The sequence below is a fragment of the Sinohyriopsis cumingii genome, chromosome 18 (assembly GCF_028554795.1).
Source record: "Sinohyriopsis cumingii isolate HCF-2022 chromosome 18, ASM2855479v2, whole genome shotgun sequence".
NCBI lineage: Eukaryota > Metazoa > Mollusca > Bivalvia > Unionida > Unionidae > Sinohyriopsis > Sinohyriopsis cumingii.
In genome coordinates, this window is record NC_142978.1 from 70,319,072 (window position 1) to 70,335,223 (window position 16,152).

A 16,152-nucleotide genomic window follows, 5' to 3' on the forward strand; every position below is an offset into this window, starting at 1 on the left:
ATAGGCCTGGAGAGACAAATGGTGATATCACTAAGATCCCCATAACTGTAGAGATAAAGCCATAGGCCTGGAGAGACAAATGGTGATATCACTAAGATCCCCATAACTGTAGAGATGAAGCCACAGGCCTGGAGAGACAAATGGTGATATCACTAAGATCCCCTAACTGTAAAGATAAAGCCATAGACCTGGAGAGACAAAATTTATACCACTAAGATCCCCATAACTGTAGATATAAAGCCATAGACCTGAAGAGACAAACGGTTATATCACTAAGATCCCCATAACTGTAGAGATAATGCCATAGGCCTGGAGAGACAAACAGTTATATCACTAAGATCCCCATAACTGTAGAGATAAAGCCATAGGCCTGGAGAGACAAACGGTTATATCACTAAGATCCCCATAACTGTAGAGATAATGCCATAGGCCTGGAGAGACAAACGGTTATATCACTAAGATCCCCATAACTGTAGAGATAAAGCCACTGACCTGAAGAGACAAATGGTTATATCACTAAGATCCCCATAACTGTAGAGATAAAGCCATAGGCCTGGAGAGACAAACAGTTATATCACTAAGATCCCCATAACTGTAGAGATAAAGCCATAGGCCTGGAGAGACAAATGGTTATATCACTAAGATCCCCATAACTGTAGAGATAAAGCCATAAAATGAAATGCAAAAAGTACGTCTAAATTAACAATGCATGCTAACAAGTTGCTAAAACAACAGCCATTACTAAATGGGTGAACAAACAACAGACAGAGTGTGCAAAACTGTGAATCACAACATGCATCAATGATAGGATGTTGTACCATGCGGGTACAACGATAGATAAGGTCTGAGAAAGTGATAAACATTGTAAACATTTAGCAGCTTGTAACAGAATACACAATATTAATCCAAATTCCCGGATGGATGATTAATATTCACATTGATACTGGCATGGATTGACTGGATGTCTTTTTGTACAATGTTGACTGTCTGACAATGAAGCTTAAATACTGGTGATGCCTAGCAGCAGCAGGGGATGTAACATGCTCTGTATCTATATGATTTAATTTTTTAGCAGGGATAGATTCAGGAGGTAGCAGGTTTGTATTCCTATAATATGATTGAGAAATATATTCAAAGCTGTCTATTTTCTAACAATTATCCTGAGATGAGGATCTATCAAATGTATGAAGATTACAGACTTGAGAAAAAAACTCAGTTTCAATACATCTCTATTTTATAAATCCAATCATTTGACCATGACAGTGTATGCAACAATTAAAAATTTGTGCACATCCAATTACTGTTGTGAGTAAGGCATTTTCCTTCTCCATGTGCCTCCACCCACCAAACATATGCTTTATTAGAGTTTTCAGACTTTCATCTTAAACAACAGTTTGATACATGATGTGGTCAGCAGTTATGGACCCCAATGTTAGAGTGAGGAAGAACTGAGCAGTTATGGACCACAATGTTAGAGTGAGGGAGAACTGAGCAGTTATGGACCCCAATGTTAGAGTGAGGGAGAACTGAGCAGTTATGGACCACAATGTTAGAGTGAGGGAGAACTGAGCAGTTATGGACCCCAATGTTAGAGTGAGGGAGAACTGAGTAGTTATGGACTGCAATGTTAGAGTGAGGGAGAACTGAGCAGTTATGGACTGCAATGTTAGAGTGAGGAAGAACTGAGCAGTTATGGACTGCAATGTTAGAGTGAGGAAGAACTGAGCAGTTATGGACCCCAATGTTAGAGTGAGGAAGAACTGAGCAGTAATGGACCCCAATGTTAGAGTGAGGGAGAACTGAGCAGTCATGGACCCCAGTGTTAGAGTGAGAAAGAACTGAGCAGTTACAGACCACAATGTTAGAGTGAGGGAGAACTGACAGGAAACAGTTATTAGGTTGGGATCTAATTCCTATTCATGATACGGTTCCACAAGGAAACCTGAATAAAACTGTGCTATTACATAGTGCTGATATGTGCTCATACAAACATGTTAATAAACAAATATAAACATTAACACATAGGAATTTGAAAAACATTTTGGAAGTATTATTTCTGTATACAAATACAAAAATATAAAAAGCTTGTGTTCTTGTGCACAAAAATACACTTGTATGCAAACAAATACAAATGTATACAAACAAATACACATTTATACAAACAAATACACATGTATACAAATAAATACACATGTATACAAACAAATACATATGTATACAAACAAATACACATGTACCCACTGAAATCTCAATATTACTCTGTGACTTTAAACATTTTTCTGTCAATGATACACACCATGACTACATTTACTTCTAAAAAATAACAAAAATAAAATGGCACACAATACCCTGCCAGCGTAAGGTTAGTTACTTAGTTGTAGTTTTTGTAAGGTACCTTGAGCACACATGGAAAGACACTAACAGACACTATTCCAACAGTGCTGTTACCATAAATACTCACTTCAACATCCAGTCCAAATGCAACTTGCACAGATCCAAATCTGCCATCGTATACTGCATCAACAGATCTGGTTCAATACAGTCTGTTAGGAGTAACCAGTAGAACAAACAACACAGACCCGGATCTGCTCCTACATTATGTAATAGCAGATCAGGGTCTATATTGTTTGCAGTTGGACTCAACCTACAAGCAAGTGTATACAGTAGGGCAATCTACCAAGTTTGGGATTTGCTGTTGACCTAAAATTTTCCAAGAATTGAGTTGTTCGGAGTTTTGGGTGTGGACCATAGGAAAAAAAAAGTTTGATTACTCTCCAGAAATAAAAATGCAGGGTCTAAATAAGTTTCAAATAACAAAGACTTTGATCTTCAAGCCACACTCCCTTATCAACAGGGCTCTTTCTTAGGTAAAAGAATTATAACTTATGTGGCTAGTTTTGTTAAAATCGGTTGACAAATACTTACATTCTGGTCCTGAATGGAATTCAGTAGGAAAATCTATTTTTAGCAACAGCTACAGCAACACTGACCTCAAAGGTTACCCATCGCCCCCATAAATAAGGATCATTTTTGGGTACACATCATGACATGCCTAAAGTTTCATACAAATATACTGTGTCAGTACTTTATTTATTATCAGGAAATGATACGCAACAGTCAAATTTTCCTACTGAACAGAATGGGCGAAGACAGTAAAAGACTCCAACTTGCAACTGGCTTATATGTGAGTATATATGGCACTTCCAAACTGGTCACAGTAAACTTAGAAGGCATGGCATATTTTTTATAAAAAAATTACCTTTAAGTGAAACATAATGGAAACTCTGATCAAAATCCACATGGATGTCATGTTCTCTGTTTATACGTGACAGTCTACAGCAGTAACAGCAAATTGCTAGAAGGAGCATTAGTCCCACCATACATATGAAGGCCCACTGAGGATCTTTAGATCTGTTCAAACACAAAGCATTCTTTATAATAATAACATTCTACTAAAATTTAAAATGTTCCTCATATAAATAAATTCAATATATTCATCTTCATTTTGCAAGCTGTTCATTTTTAAATTAAAATATTTTGTCTTTCAAAGTGAAAGTAAACAAGGCTAGAAAATAAGAGTCTCTCAAGACAAGACTTTTTAACTGCATAATGCTGAATGTAGGATCATCAGCCCCATTTTTTATTTAGGGCAAACTAGACACCATTATAAAACTTTCAGTGAAATCCCCATGTTAATATGACCATCCATTCAGGAGAAGTGGTGACCAGATTTTCAATTATGTTCATTGTGGCAGCCATGTTTGAGGTCAAATTAGCATAACTGTCATTTGGAACAAACCAGAGATCATAATTAAACTTTTGGTAAAAACATCATTTCCATAGGACTTTCCATTTAAAAGGAATAGCAATAACAAGATTTACAACATGGCTACCATCATGGCCATACTGGATGTCAGATCAGTATCATGTTTATTTAGTATCAGTCAGACATCATTTGAAGACCCAATAATAAATGAGGAGTAGTGAAAGATTTTCAAGATGGCCTCTGTGGTAGCCACACTGTATACCAGATTGGCACTGTTTTTAATAAAGACCAACTAGACACCACAAAAAGCCTTCCAATTAAGTCCTCAAGCTGATATGACTTCCCATTCTGGAGGAATAATAATAATAAGATTTTCAAGATGGCTGCTGTGGTGAAAACCTTGTTTCAATATGACTTTACATCCATGAGAAAGGGTAACAAGATTTTCAAGAAGGCTCTAATGGAAATCTTATTTCCTCCCTTACACGCTGGATTAATAGTATTAATGACAACCATAATAATGTAAACTCAGCTAAACATAAAATTTGGACAAGTTACTGGTCAGAGAGGACAACTACTAGAAAGCTGATAGACAAAAAGACAGTGCAAATAGGGCAATCATTCAATTCTTTTTTATTTGCTGACCTGAAATAGATTAAATATGTGTACAACCCCTTCCATGAGCAGGACTGATGTTGAGCTATGAGTTTTGTGTGCAACTAAGACTAGCTATATACATGACAAAAGTTTGTACATAATTTGATTAGAGCAATCTTGGGGGCAGCTGCAATAATAAGCAACCAGTAAAATTTGTTGGGCAACCAGTGTGTGTGTGTGTGTGTGTGTGTCTACCCACCTCAGTCTCCATAACTTGGAAATCTTGAAAGAATATTCGGGGCTTCCTGGTGAGATGATCTGGAGTTCATTAATGGAGATAAAGTCATTATATTCAAGGGAAACTTAATCTTTCTGACTATAAGTGTTACTATCTTTTGGTTTCATCTACATTTTCACATTATCTTCCTAAATTTTCAAATATGAAAGTTCTTTATTTCTGTTCCTGTAATAACCAACCTTTCAAGTTGGGTTTTCTTCTTATAACTTGTTAAGGATACTGTAGATTTCAAGCTCTAACAGTTCTTAAAACTGATGGTTTAGGGCTAGTTACTTAGGGTCCACATGATGCAGACAACCTGATAATATTGGGGATCTAATACTAGTATTTGAAGGTCTACAATGTGCAGGAAGTGTAAGAGAGACCCTCTGAATAACTGCTTAGAATCATGGGTAAATTCAGTCTGCTGAATCACTTATTTAAAGTGAGAGACACAAGGAGACAGTTGAACAGAGTTATCCTCCCCCAAATACATTTGCTATTTTTCACAAAGCTTTTTCCATATTAATTAACCATAAAGAAAAGTCCTTCTAAGGGACTTTTGCTATACATGCCAAAATGAATCTACAGGAATTCAAGACGAGACCATTTCTTCCTTTTAACTGCTGTGTGCCCAAAACATATCTAATAATTATATTCTTTAGCAATAACAAGACTCTCAAATTGGATGAGTTGGTGGGCATCTTGCATATCAGACTGACACCATTTTCAGACTGACACCATTTTCAGTGAGAACCAACAAGACCTCATTTAGGACCAACAAGAAGTCTTCTGATGGAAAGCCCATGTTGACATAACATTTGTTTTGGATATGTATTCATAACAAGATTTTAAAGATGGTTGCCATGGTGGCTATACTGAATATTAGATTGGAACTATTTCCATTTCCGACCAACTACACACCATAAAAAGTAATTATGTGAAATCGCAATATCAATATGACCAGTCATCATGAAGAAATGGTGATAACAAGTTTCTGAAGCTGGCCATTGTTATAGCCCTGTCGAAAGTCTGATCAGCATCATTTTCATTATTACCAATACAACAAGAAGTCCTTCAGTGAAAATCCATTCATTCAGGAGAAGTGATAACAAGATTTTCAAGATGGCCACTGAGGAAGCCAGATATTGACTTAGTTTCACTATTTTTATTTAGGATCAACTAGATATCATAAGAAGTCATTTAGTAAAATTCCAAGTTGATATGATCATCCACTGAGGAGGAGTAGCAAAAATATATTTTCAAGATGGTCACTGTGGTGGCCATATTGGATGTGCAAGTAAGGTATCATGATGACAATATGACTTTCAATTCAGGGTGAGTAGTGATAACAAGAATTTGGAGAAGACTGCTGTTGTGGCCATTCTGGACATTAGCTTGGCACCATTTATATTTTGGTTAACAAGACATCATAAGTAGTTTTTCAGAAGAAAAAAACATGTTGATAAGGCCATCAATTCAGGAGTAGCTATAAGATTTTAAAGATGGCCACTATGTCAGCCATATTGATTGCAGTTTCATTTAGGACCAACTAGACCATGGAATTAATGTGTCTGTAAAGTTTCATGGCATTCCTCCAAGTACTTTAGGAGGAGTGGCCATAACTAACTTGTCCTAATGGATGATGAAGGACAGAAATCAGACCATCCCATAAGCTCTTCTAGTAGACATCAAAATTAATTTTTAACAACAATCCACTATTTTTCATGGATTACCAATATAATCGTGAATTTCTTGGTTGGAACAAGCCACAAATTTAAGTATCAGCAAAAATATGTGTATTTTCCATACCTTTCTAGTTCTAGCTGGTGTCCTAGTTGCCTGTACTTGAAGTTATCAAATTTTGATGATATATGACGATGAGCAGAGTCATGCTTTGTCGGTATTCTAGAATGACTTGTTTCTTTGTTTGTCACTTTGTTTTCCATTGCATCAGGGTCATCTGCCAATGTCTTGGCAACCAATCTACTTACTGGTTTCCTAAAACTGGTGCTACCCTTTCTTTCCTTTGATGAATGTGACAACCTGTTGTTGTCATTGAATGTAAAAGAATTTGATAAACTCCTCTTCCGTCGACTATTCAAGTTTTCAAAGCAGTATTTCAATTTTGGATTGCCATGTTTACATTTTGATCTAGCTTTTTGAACCAGGTGTCTCTGAAATTTTATTCTGGACCATTCATCACAACGCTTTATACATTTCAAATTTCTTAATAATGCAACATTAAAATAATTTAACAAGCAATTCAAATGTAATTTTTTAAAATAAATGTTCTGTGAATTTCCTTTAATACTATTCAGTACATCTATCATAGCAACAGGAATTGTCATGACAATGTCCTCCATTTTCTGTACTAAGTTGGATGGAATATTAACTGGAATAACTTGGTTGTCTTCCCTTTCTGTTTGAGTTGACAGTCTTTCCTTTGCATCCCAATGTTCATTGTGATTTTTGAAATTCCATTTGGGCAATGAGATGCCATCATCTTTCTGAATTTCTGTTGTTAAAGCCACTAGGGCAAGCTGTAAGGAAATGAAAGAACACATTAAACATCTTGTCGTCTTTGCAAATTAGAATAAATAAGTCATTTTGAAAGACTGAATTAGATGATAAAAAATAATCTTAATGCAGTTCTTTCACTAAAACTATATAAAGTAAGTCAACATTCCTTACAAAAGTATATAAAGTAAGTCAACATTCCTTACAAAAGTACTTCTAGTTTTGTAGGATGCGCATTTGTAGATTTAATGAAAGCTTTTAACATGGCTGATCATGAAATCCTTTTGTGCAAAATGAAATTTACCAATGTTTTAATTAAATCATTTACTTCATATTTATATGGCTGAATACATATCCGTAAACAAAGCTCTGTCTGAACCTGCAACATTTATGTACTGAGTACATAGCTCAAATCTTTTTTTTATTTTTTATTGAACTTGAGTTCAGGCTTTTACATGTTCCCCTACATCACCACCTGACCAGGTGTATGGGGCATTACCTTAAAATTATTTTCCATCCTGATCTTTATTCATGTTCCTTTACTTAGACACACACACACATGTATTGTACATAAAACAACCAATCATTAACAAACCTCAAGGTGTTTTACATTGCCTGTTTGGTTTTTTCTGTGTGAAAGTAAAGAAAAACTAAGAAATTAAACCAATAGCTGAAAAAAAGTGTCCACTTATTCTTCAACACATTACTTCTGTTATGCTCTTTGACAAGACATTTTTCCAGCCTTTTGCACAATAAAACACATCTTTTACAACAGGTGAGATTTGTGATTTTTCATGCACATGATCTGTATATGACATATGTTGCAAGGAAATCTAGAAAGTTGATAAGATCATCAAAGTTTGTATTTACCATAAGGACATCTTTCTGTGTAATTTTAAAATCTGGGAGGTAAGATCCACTCCACAATGTTCCGTAACTGAAGAGTCACAGAGTAAGTGCTCAGTTTGTTGTGTTCCCTCCTTACAGAAGGTGCATTTATCATTATCACTTAAACTGTTTCAAAATCTCATTTGTTGGCAATTATAGTTCTATTTAGAAATCCAAACTTAAAGCTAATCAGTTTTGTTGTCTTTTGTACAAAGTTCAGCCAAAACAAAAGAGTTGGCTCATTCATTTACACCAACTGCACACCTAAGCTGCATGGACCAAGTTTCATATCTATCTTTTGGCTTTTGTATCTTAGTTCTTATCAGATCTTTACAAATAAACTTATTCTTTGCTCTTAGCCTAAGGAGCAAAGTATTTTCGAATATTACATGGAAAGTATTTCCACTTTCAAAAAACTTTTCAATTTGTTTTTCCACTTCACTAATATCTTTGAGATAAGTGCAAAGAATAGTATCATTAGTTTGTGTTGTTTATTTCATAAAAACTTATAATAGAGATCTGTGTGCATCAAAAAGGTGTTTACAGTAACATTTATTCTCCACTTGAAAAATAATGTATTCAGTTCACTGTCTCTGTGTGATGGAGGACTTCATAGAGCAGCAAAAAGATGAATAAAGTTTTGACCAGTTAATATCAGTTTCAAGACAAATTTTTTCATTAGAGAATTTTTAATTTCCAATCCAGATAGTTTTTACTGAAAAACATTGCAGTGCAGACCTGATGCTGCTGCAAAGGTTGTTTGAAATCTGCAAGGTTGTCTTCAAGGACAAAGGAGAACTGTCTAATAATAGAAAAACATCATCAGCATACTGCCCTAATTTCAACTCCATTTCATGATAGAAAATGACAGGTAATATTTGTGTTCTTTTTTGTTCTATTGCAAAAAGTTAAATTCCTATTATAAATAAATAGGGTGTTAAAGGGTCTCCCTAGCAACTGCCTATCTCCAAATTGAAAAATGTGGATAAATGTTCTTAATGACACAACTTTTTGATTTTCCAGAAAGTCTTATTCAACCAAGTCTAAAACTTTATCAAAGTCTACCAGTAAAAGACAAGATTCATTTTTTCCCTCAAGATAAAACATCAGGTCATACAAAATTCTTGTATTTTGACCAATGAATCTCACTTTCATAAAACCATTTTGACTGTGACACTAATAACAGAAGGGAGGACTTTCTTGACCCTAGAAGCAATTGATGCCAAACCAAGTAGTGAAAATGGTCTTGAATTTTTAATGAAATATCTGTCTTTATCTTCCTTTGGAATGTAAGTAATAATTCCCTGAGATTGCAATTCTGAAAAATGTTGCATATCATATCCAGCATTTTGATACCTAAAGAGAAAGCTGCCTAGAGCATTCCAAAAAGAATTTGTAGAATTCAACAGTAAATCCATCGGATCCAGGGATAGTTTTATTTTTCATATTTTTGGTGCTAAACCATATTCTTCAAAAGTTAGGTTACCGTCACATGGGCATCTTTCAGTATCTTAAAGTTTTCTATCATGATTTAAAAAGTGATTACGAGTTTGTACATTATTGTTGTTTTGGCTTTTGTATAATTTTTATAACAAACTTTCTGGTCATTTAATATCTCATTTTGACTGATTACCCTTGTTCAAGTCACTATTTTATTGTTTTGTTATGTAATTTCTTTTTTCAAGGTTAAGGAAACATATCGAATCTTTTACACCAGACTAATACCACTTTGCTTTTGATCTTAAAATTACACCTTCCACCTCTTTTCTCATTTCTTCTAAATCTGCCAGTTTTTTTGTTCAATTCTTTTGTAATAGTGGAGTTATATTTTTGATTCACTAAAGCATGTAAAGTCTGTATTTCAGCTTAAATTTTCTTTAAATTTCATCTCTAGTGTTTTGCCTTGGCTTGAGAATAACTAATTGATTCTTATGATAGTCCAGTCTACTCTGTTCCACAGGATTTGTCTACTGCCAGGTAAATATTCCACTGTCTGGGTTGACAGCTCTCCATGGATCCACTAAGTCAACTTACTTCCTGATGTCGTGGACTGCTGCTCGAGCCAAGGAGTGTTTATCATGCAAGATATTACAAGGGTCAATCTCCATGTCCTGAACAACATTCCAGTCACAACAAACAATAACAGAAGAATAATATCCTCTTTCAAATTCCTAAAAGAAACTCAGCATGATCATTATGACCATATAGATTCACTAGAGTAAATCTCATATTGATTCACTAGAGTAAATCTCATACTGATTCACTGAGTAAATCTCATATTGATTCACTAGAGTAAATCTCATATAGATTCACTAGAGTAAATCTCATTGATTCACTAGAGTAAATCTCATATTGATTCACTAGAGTAAATCTCATTGATTCACTAGAGTAAATCTCATAGATTCACTAGAGTAAATATCATTGATTCACTAGAGTAAATCTCATATAGATTCACTAGAGTAAATCTCATATTGATTCACTAGAGTAAATCTCATAGATTCACTGGAGTAAATCTCATATTGATTCATTGGAGTAAATCTCATATAAATTAACTAGAGTAAATCTCATATTGATTCACCAGAGTAAATCTCAGTCCACTGATGGACATATCCAAAAGAATATATCTGCCTTGACCATCACATCTGTTTCTATTAAGCATAATTCAAAATTATTTCTAAACAGGATAGCAACACCTGCACTGTTGGCAGATTTATGGCTAAAAATACACTTATAATCCCATACAGCCTCCAAGTATTTTTCAATCTCAGCTGTATTGTGTGTCCCATAGACATATAATGGAAGCCTTCTTTTGTTTTACCCTGCAGAAAATATCTCTTTTGTTTAAAATGAAACTCTGTAGACCTCTAACATTCATTGATAATTTTTTAATCTCGGTATCCATTACTAGTTCTATTTTTTAGCTGAAGTTTAACAGAGCTTATATAACAATGCATCACACAACCAATATCATAAAAAGAACTCGCATACACCTTGTGATACATTCTTACACTCACAACCACAGTATGTTTAAGAAAGTGATTAGTGTAGCACAATGTCATGTACGCTTCGATCCAGAGTCAAACACAAAATTTGTTCTCTGTGCTACGTTTCACTGACCGACTCTAGTCCAACATACCTATCCGACCTCACCCATGTGTACACACCAGCAAGATACTTACGCTCCTCTTCTGACAATCGCATACTCATTATTCACACTATGAAAACAAAGTCATATGGACAGCGTTCTTTTGCATACCAGGGCCCAGCAACATGCAATGAATTGCCCGCTGAACTTAGACACAAAGACACAGTGATCCCATTCAAGAGTGCTCTCAAAACTCACTTATTTCGACTGCAAGAACAAACTTAAAGACCTAATAATATTTCCTACCTTAAATATTCTCAGAATGTTTTTTAAGTTTTCTAATTTCATGGTGTTTGTTTTTGTAATCATATCATTATATATGTTTTTTATCTTATAGGTGTTGTCTAATGTAAAGCGCTTAGAGCTTCTAAAGATTAGGCGTTATACAAAGTCCTCATTATTAGTATTATTATTATTACCACTGGGTATATATATGATGTTGCCTAAAGTAAAGACACATGACGTCTGTTCTATTTGGTATAGTTATAAAGTTTTAACATCAATATAGTGAAGCTATATAAAAAAAAACACAAAAAACACTTTTGCTCATCCATTTTCTTCATGTACCAAAAGAATAAAAACCATTATATACAAGTTCTCCACCTGTTGTCGAATATTTCTGAATGTATTGCACATATACATACACATACACACACCTATGCATATGACTAATATATGACCAACACAACATCTATTGCTCATTCATTTCAAGATTTAAGCACAGTTTTAGCACTATTAAAGCCAATTTTGCTAAATCAGAATATATATCAATGAAAATAAAAATTGTTCGCATCTTTTAGTAAAAAATTTTGTACTTCCAACTGTATCCAGAATCACTATGTAAAATTATCTCACTTCTGGATTGGGATTGATTGTTTTACTGATGTCATCAAAAAGGTCCAAGTTTTACCTTTTACTAGTTTTTGTTTTGGCATATACACTGCAAGTGTAATGCCAGACAGATTCAATTTTTGGATGGGTGGTCAATCTATTTATGAGTCCCATATTTTGCTGAGTGACATCTTCCACTATTCTTACACTGTATTTGCTCTTAAAATCCCCGTTCTTCCTGGCAATATTGACTTTGGATTTGCATGCCAAAATTTCACAATTAATGGTTTTGGGGCACCACTTTTCCTAACGTATTGCAAGAATATCCCTCTCATCTACTATTTGACTGTTACATTCTTCACCAGCTCTGCAAATGTTGCTCTGGCATTTTCGTTCTGTGATTTACAGAAGTTTAAACTTTTAATGTTATTTTTTCTTGAGTATTGTTCATTATGGTTTGCAGTCTTCATGGCTTCCTTAGAACAATAACCAGTATTTTTAATTTCTTCCTTTAATTTTCACTTTCTTTACTGAGTCCTCTAATTCTTGTCTTAACCAGTTACTTTCAAAGTTCACTGACTCAATTTAGCTCGATTCTAGATCTATTACTATTTATTATTTATCCATGTCATACCCATTTTACTGGGTGACTATTTCATCTACAGATCTCTATGCAGATGACACAACATTATCAGACACCCAAAACAAGGCATGAATTGAACCCCCAAAACAAGGCATGAATTGAACACCCAAAACAAGGCATGAATTGAACACCCAAAACAAGACATGAATTGAACACCCAAAACAAGGCATGAATTGAACACCCAAAACAAGGCATGAATTGAACACCCAAAACAAGGCATGAATTGAACACCCAAAACAAGGCATGAATTGGACACCCAAAACAAGGCATGAATTGAACACCCAAAACAAGGCATGAATTGGACACTCAAAACAAGACATGAATTGAACACCCAAAACAAGGCATGAATTGAACACCCAAAACAAGGCATGCATTGAACAATTTTCTATAGGCTTCTGTCAACAAATGGACAACCGGAACACATACAAATGGAAGCAATATGCCTATTAGCAAACACCCAAGGATAAACAACATTGATAGACACTTAATTCTGTGGCAATTTTTTAAATTATTAAAATCTAAATAATTTTAGGCACTAGTACCCTGTAATGAATGAAGTAATAAAACATAAATGCAGTACATACCATAGTCTGTGTGCATTTTTTATCAGAATAGTGGCATGATAATGCAAAAATATTTGAATTTAAAGTATTTCATATTTACTGCTAATTTTTGGAGTTTGCAATATTGCATCTAGATTTATAAAATTTTGTTCTTCAAAGGTCTGCAGTTAGGAAGAAAGGTGCAAAAAACAGACTAGTTTTTTTTTATATTATTTTTAATAAAATCTAGATCAGAGTGTGTTTTTGGACATGCAAGTTCAAATTATTTCATTTTTGAACCCTACATTAGATATCCTTATTAATTATTTTACCAGCTAAGCATTGTGATTGAAAAGTGTTTCAAAACATACAACTCAAAAACAAAGATCTGTTCCAAAACATACAGTGCAGAAAAAATTACTTTAGAAATTTATTTTGTACCATAAGGACTCGTGGTACTAATTCAATTCCCATAGCAAACCTATGCAAACACCATGATATTAAAAATTCAATAACTTAAAATTTCTAAGTGTTCATGATCAAACCTATATTTACCAGTATAGATGAAACCTGGATGTCAGCTTCTCTGTAGAGGAAAGGATATTAGCTGCAGCGTTTTCTGGACCTGCATGTGTTTCAAACATGTGCTTTCATTTCTGCACCAAAGAGTCAGGTGCTAATTTTAGTAATGAGTGTTCCAAACTCAAGACTGTTAAAGGACTGAAATTCCATCAATAAAACAATGTCCTTATTTTATTTCACTTACAACTAGGATAAGCTCTCAAGAGATTCTTTTTCCTAAAACATAACTTACATTATTGACCAATCCTGGTCAGCAAAACCCATATATACTCTATCTTATGTTTACCCATTTCCAGGCTGGTTCCTGTTTTTCCACATAATTAGTATCATGTGTCCTACAACATACCCTCTGTCTCATCTTTAACCAGAAATGCATGTCAGTTCTCTCGCTTGCGCAGCTGGTTGAGGTAGCAACCACAGAGTCTGACGTTTTATCAATAAAGTACAACAAAATCTATGCGAACACAAAATCACCTTATCTGTATAATAAATATACACATATTTAAAGTACATTAAGGTGATTTACTGTAAAGTACTTAACTGACAAAACATGAGACTCCTTTTGTAGCAACTATATACTCAACAAATATAAATATCGTTGCTACTTCTACCAGTAACCAGCAGTTTGTTTTTATTATTACTTCTATAAAATAGTATAAAACCTGCTTGATACCTTTGGGTAAGAAATTAATGTAGTAGTAAAAAAGTTTAATACAAATTTGTACTTGTATCTTCACAGATGATTTGTGATTGTTTTCTGTTTGAAGAATAAGACCCCACCAACCCACCCTGTAATAATTTAAAAGAAATATTTAAAGTTGTTAAGGTTACTTACAGCTCAGGCTGTAGTAGCATCCATACACCCTGCAAAACCATCTTCATTTGTCTGTAATTTTATTATTTTATACTGTTTAAAAAATAAGTTAATATTATTATGACAAAAAATGCCAGCACTATCCAACTATGCAATAAAACAACTGCAAAATAAAAAAATAAAAATAAAAATTATATACAGTACTGTATTGAACTTTTCATAGGAAATATTAGAGGAAAATAAATATTTCATGTAAACATACAGTCATAAAAACAATATTTTGAGATGAATTAGTCTAAACAAATTCTCATACAGGTAGGCATTTAAAAGGAATAAATAAATGCCTGGATTGTCTTGTTACATTGTCCTTAAAGATTTCTTTTGAAACATAAGGAGGCAGATGTTACCAATCCCTTATGTTTTTCACTTTCACATGAATAAAACATGAATAAAAACAAGTTTGGCTTTGGATTGGACGTACACTCATAATTGTAAATTCTGAGTAATTAAAGCTGCAAATTCTGGATTGGCTCGCCGAGGCACATTTACATTTTATATACCACATACATTTATAAATTTGCCTCAAGAACAGTTTGGTTATATTCTCATGTGACTGTTTCATTAATTAACCCCCCCAAAAAACATTCCATTACTGGATTTGTTTTTAGTATATACACTGTAAATAAAATGCTCACTTTGGAGAATTCCTTTTTTTTGCAGGCAATAAAATAAGTTGTTTGTACTTGCTATGAGCAAAAACCATGAAAATGAGCATACTTTATTTGCTAATTTGTTATTTCTGATGCTTTGACCTTCTCAACAATACCATATTTATTAAGTGAGATGAAGTCTTAAATTTGGCCTGTTATCACTACTACCAGTTCACTAACATGTCATGTAGGTACTACCACTTCATTAACATAATGTCATACAGGTACTACCAGCAGTTAGAACCATTACACTATATCGTTTTTGTTGTACGTGTATGAAGTTATATGGCCATAAAACATGGTGTAATAACCAAAGTATGATGAACCTGAACGACAGATATCCTACGGCGTTTACCTATCCCTCGAAAATACATAACATTCCTTTATTACCAGTTTTGTATGGGAGTAAGAAGTCAGGTATTAAGAAAGCTAAAGAGAAAACATCTTACACTTAGAGGTTTTGAAACGAAACACGAGAATAGGAAAACAGTATTCATCACTTTCGCATCGGATCATTTCGTGCACCCAATATCTGTCGATAATTGGTAACGTCATTAGGCCCTAACATCGATTAGAGCCGTTATACCTAAATATACACACTGCACCATCGCCGCTAAGTAATCGCTCTTGAAAAAACACCGGAATATAACGCTCTTTCGCGGGGTTTTACATTTAAGAAAATACTTGTAAAAGACTACATAGACTAGAAAAGATTTGTTCATAGTATGATGCGATTACTTAAGAATCTATTGAGCAGTCGGTTAACGGCATATATAAAATTATGCTTAGAATTGCTCTTTTGTATGGATTCACAACATCTGAAAAATCTGAATGGTA

General features: G+C 34.1%; 1 protein-coding gene across 1 annotated transcript in view; it reads right to left on the bottom strand.

The window, feature by feature from the left end:
• The window catches only part of LOC149776925 (uncharacterized), a 33,392-nt gene extending 17,507 nt beyond the window's left edge, over window positions 1–15,885 (bottom strand). Inside the window, exons 1-3 of the mRNA XM_089941645.1 lie at window positions 15,765–15,885; window positions 6,453–7,183; window positions 3,260–3,411 (exon numbers count right to left, since the gene is read on the bottom strand). Coding sequence (XP_089797771.1) covers window positions 3,260–3,411; window positions 6,453–7,183; window positions 15,765–15,812 — 931 coding nt within the window. The 5' untranslated portion in view covers window positions 15,813–15,885. The remainder of the gene's footprint in view (window positions 1–3,259; window positions 3,412–6,452; window positions 7,184–15,764) is intronic.
• Window positions 15,886–16,152: the final 267 nt, after the last annotated feature.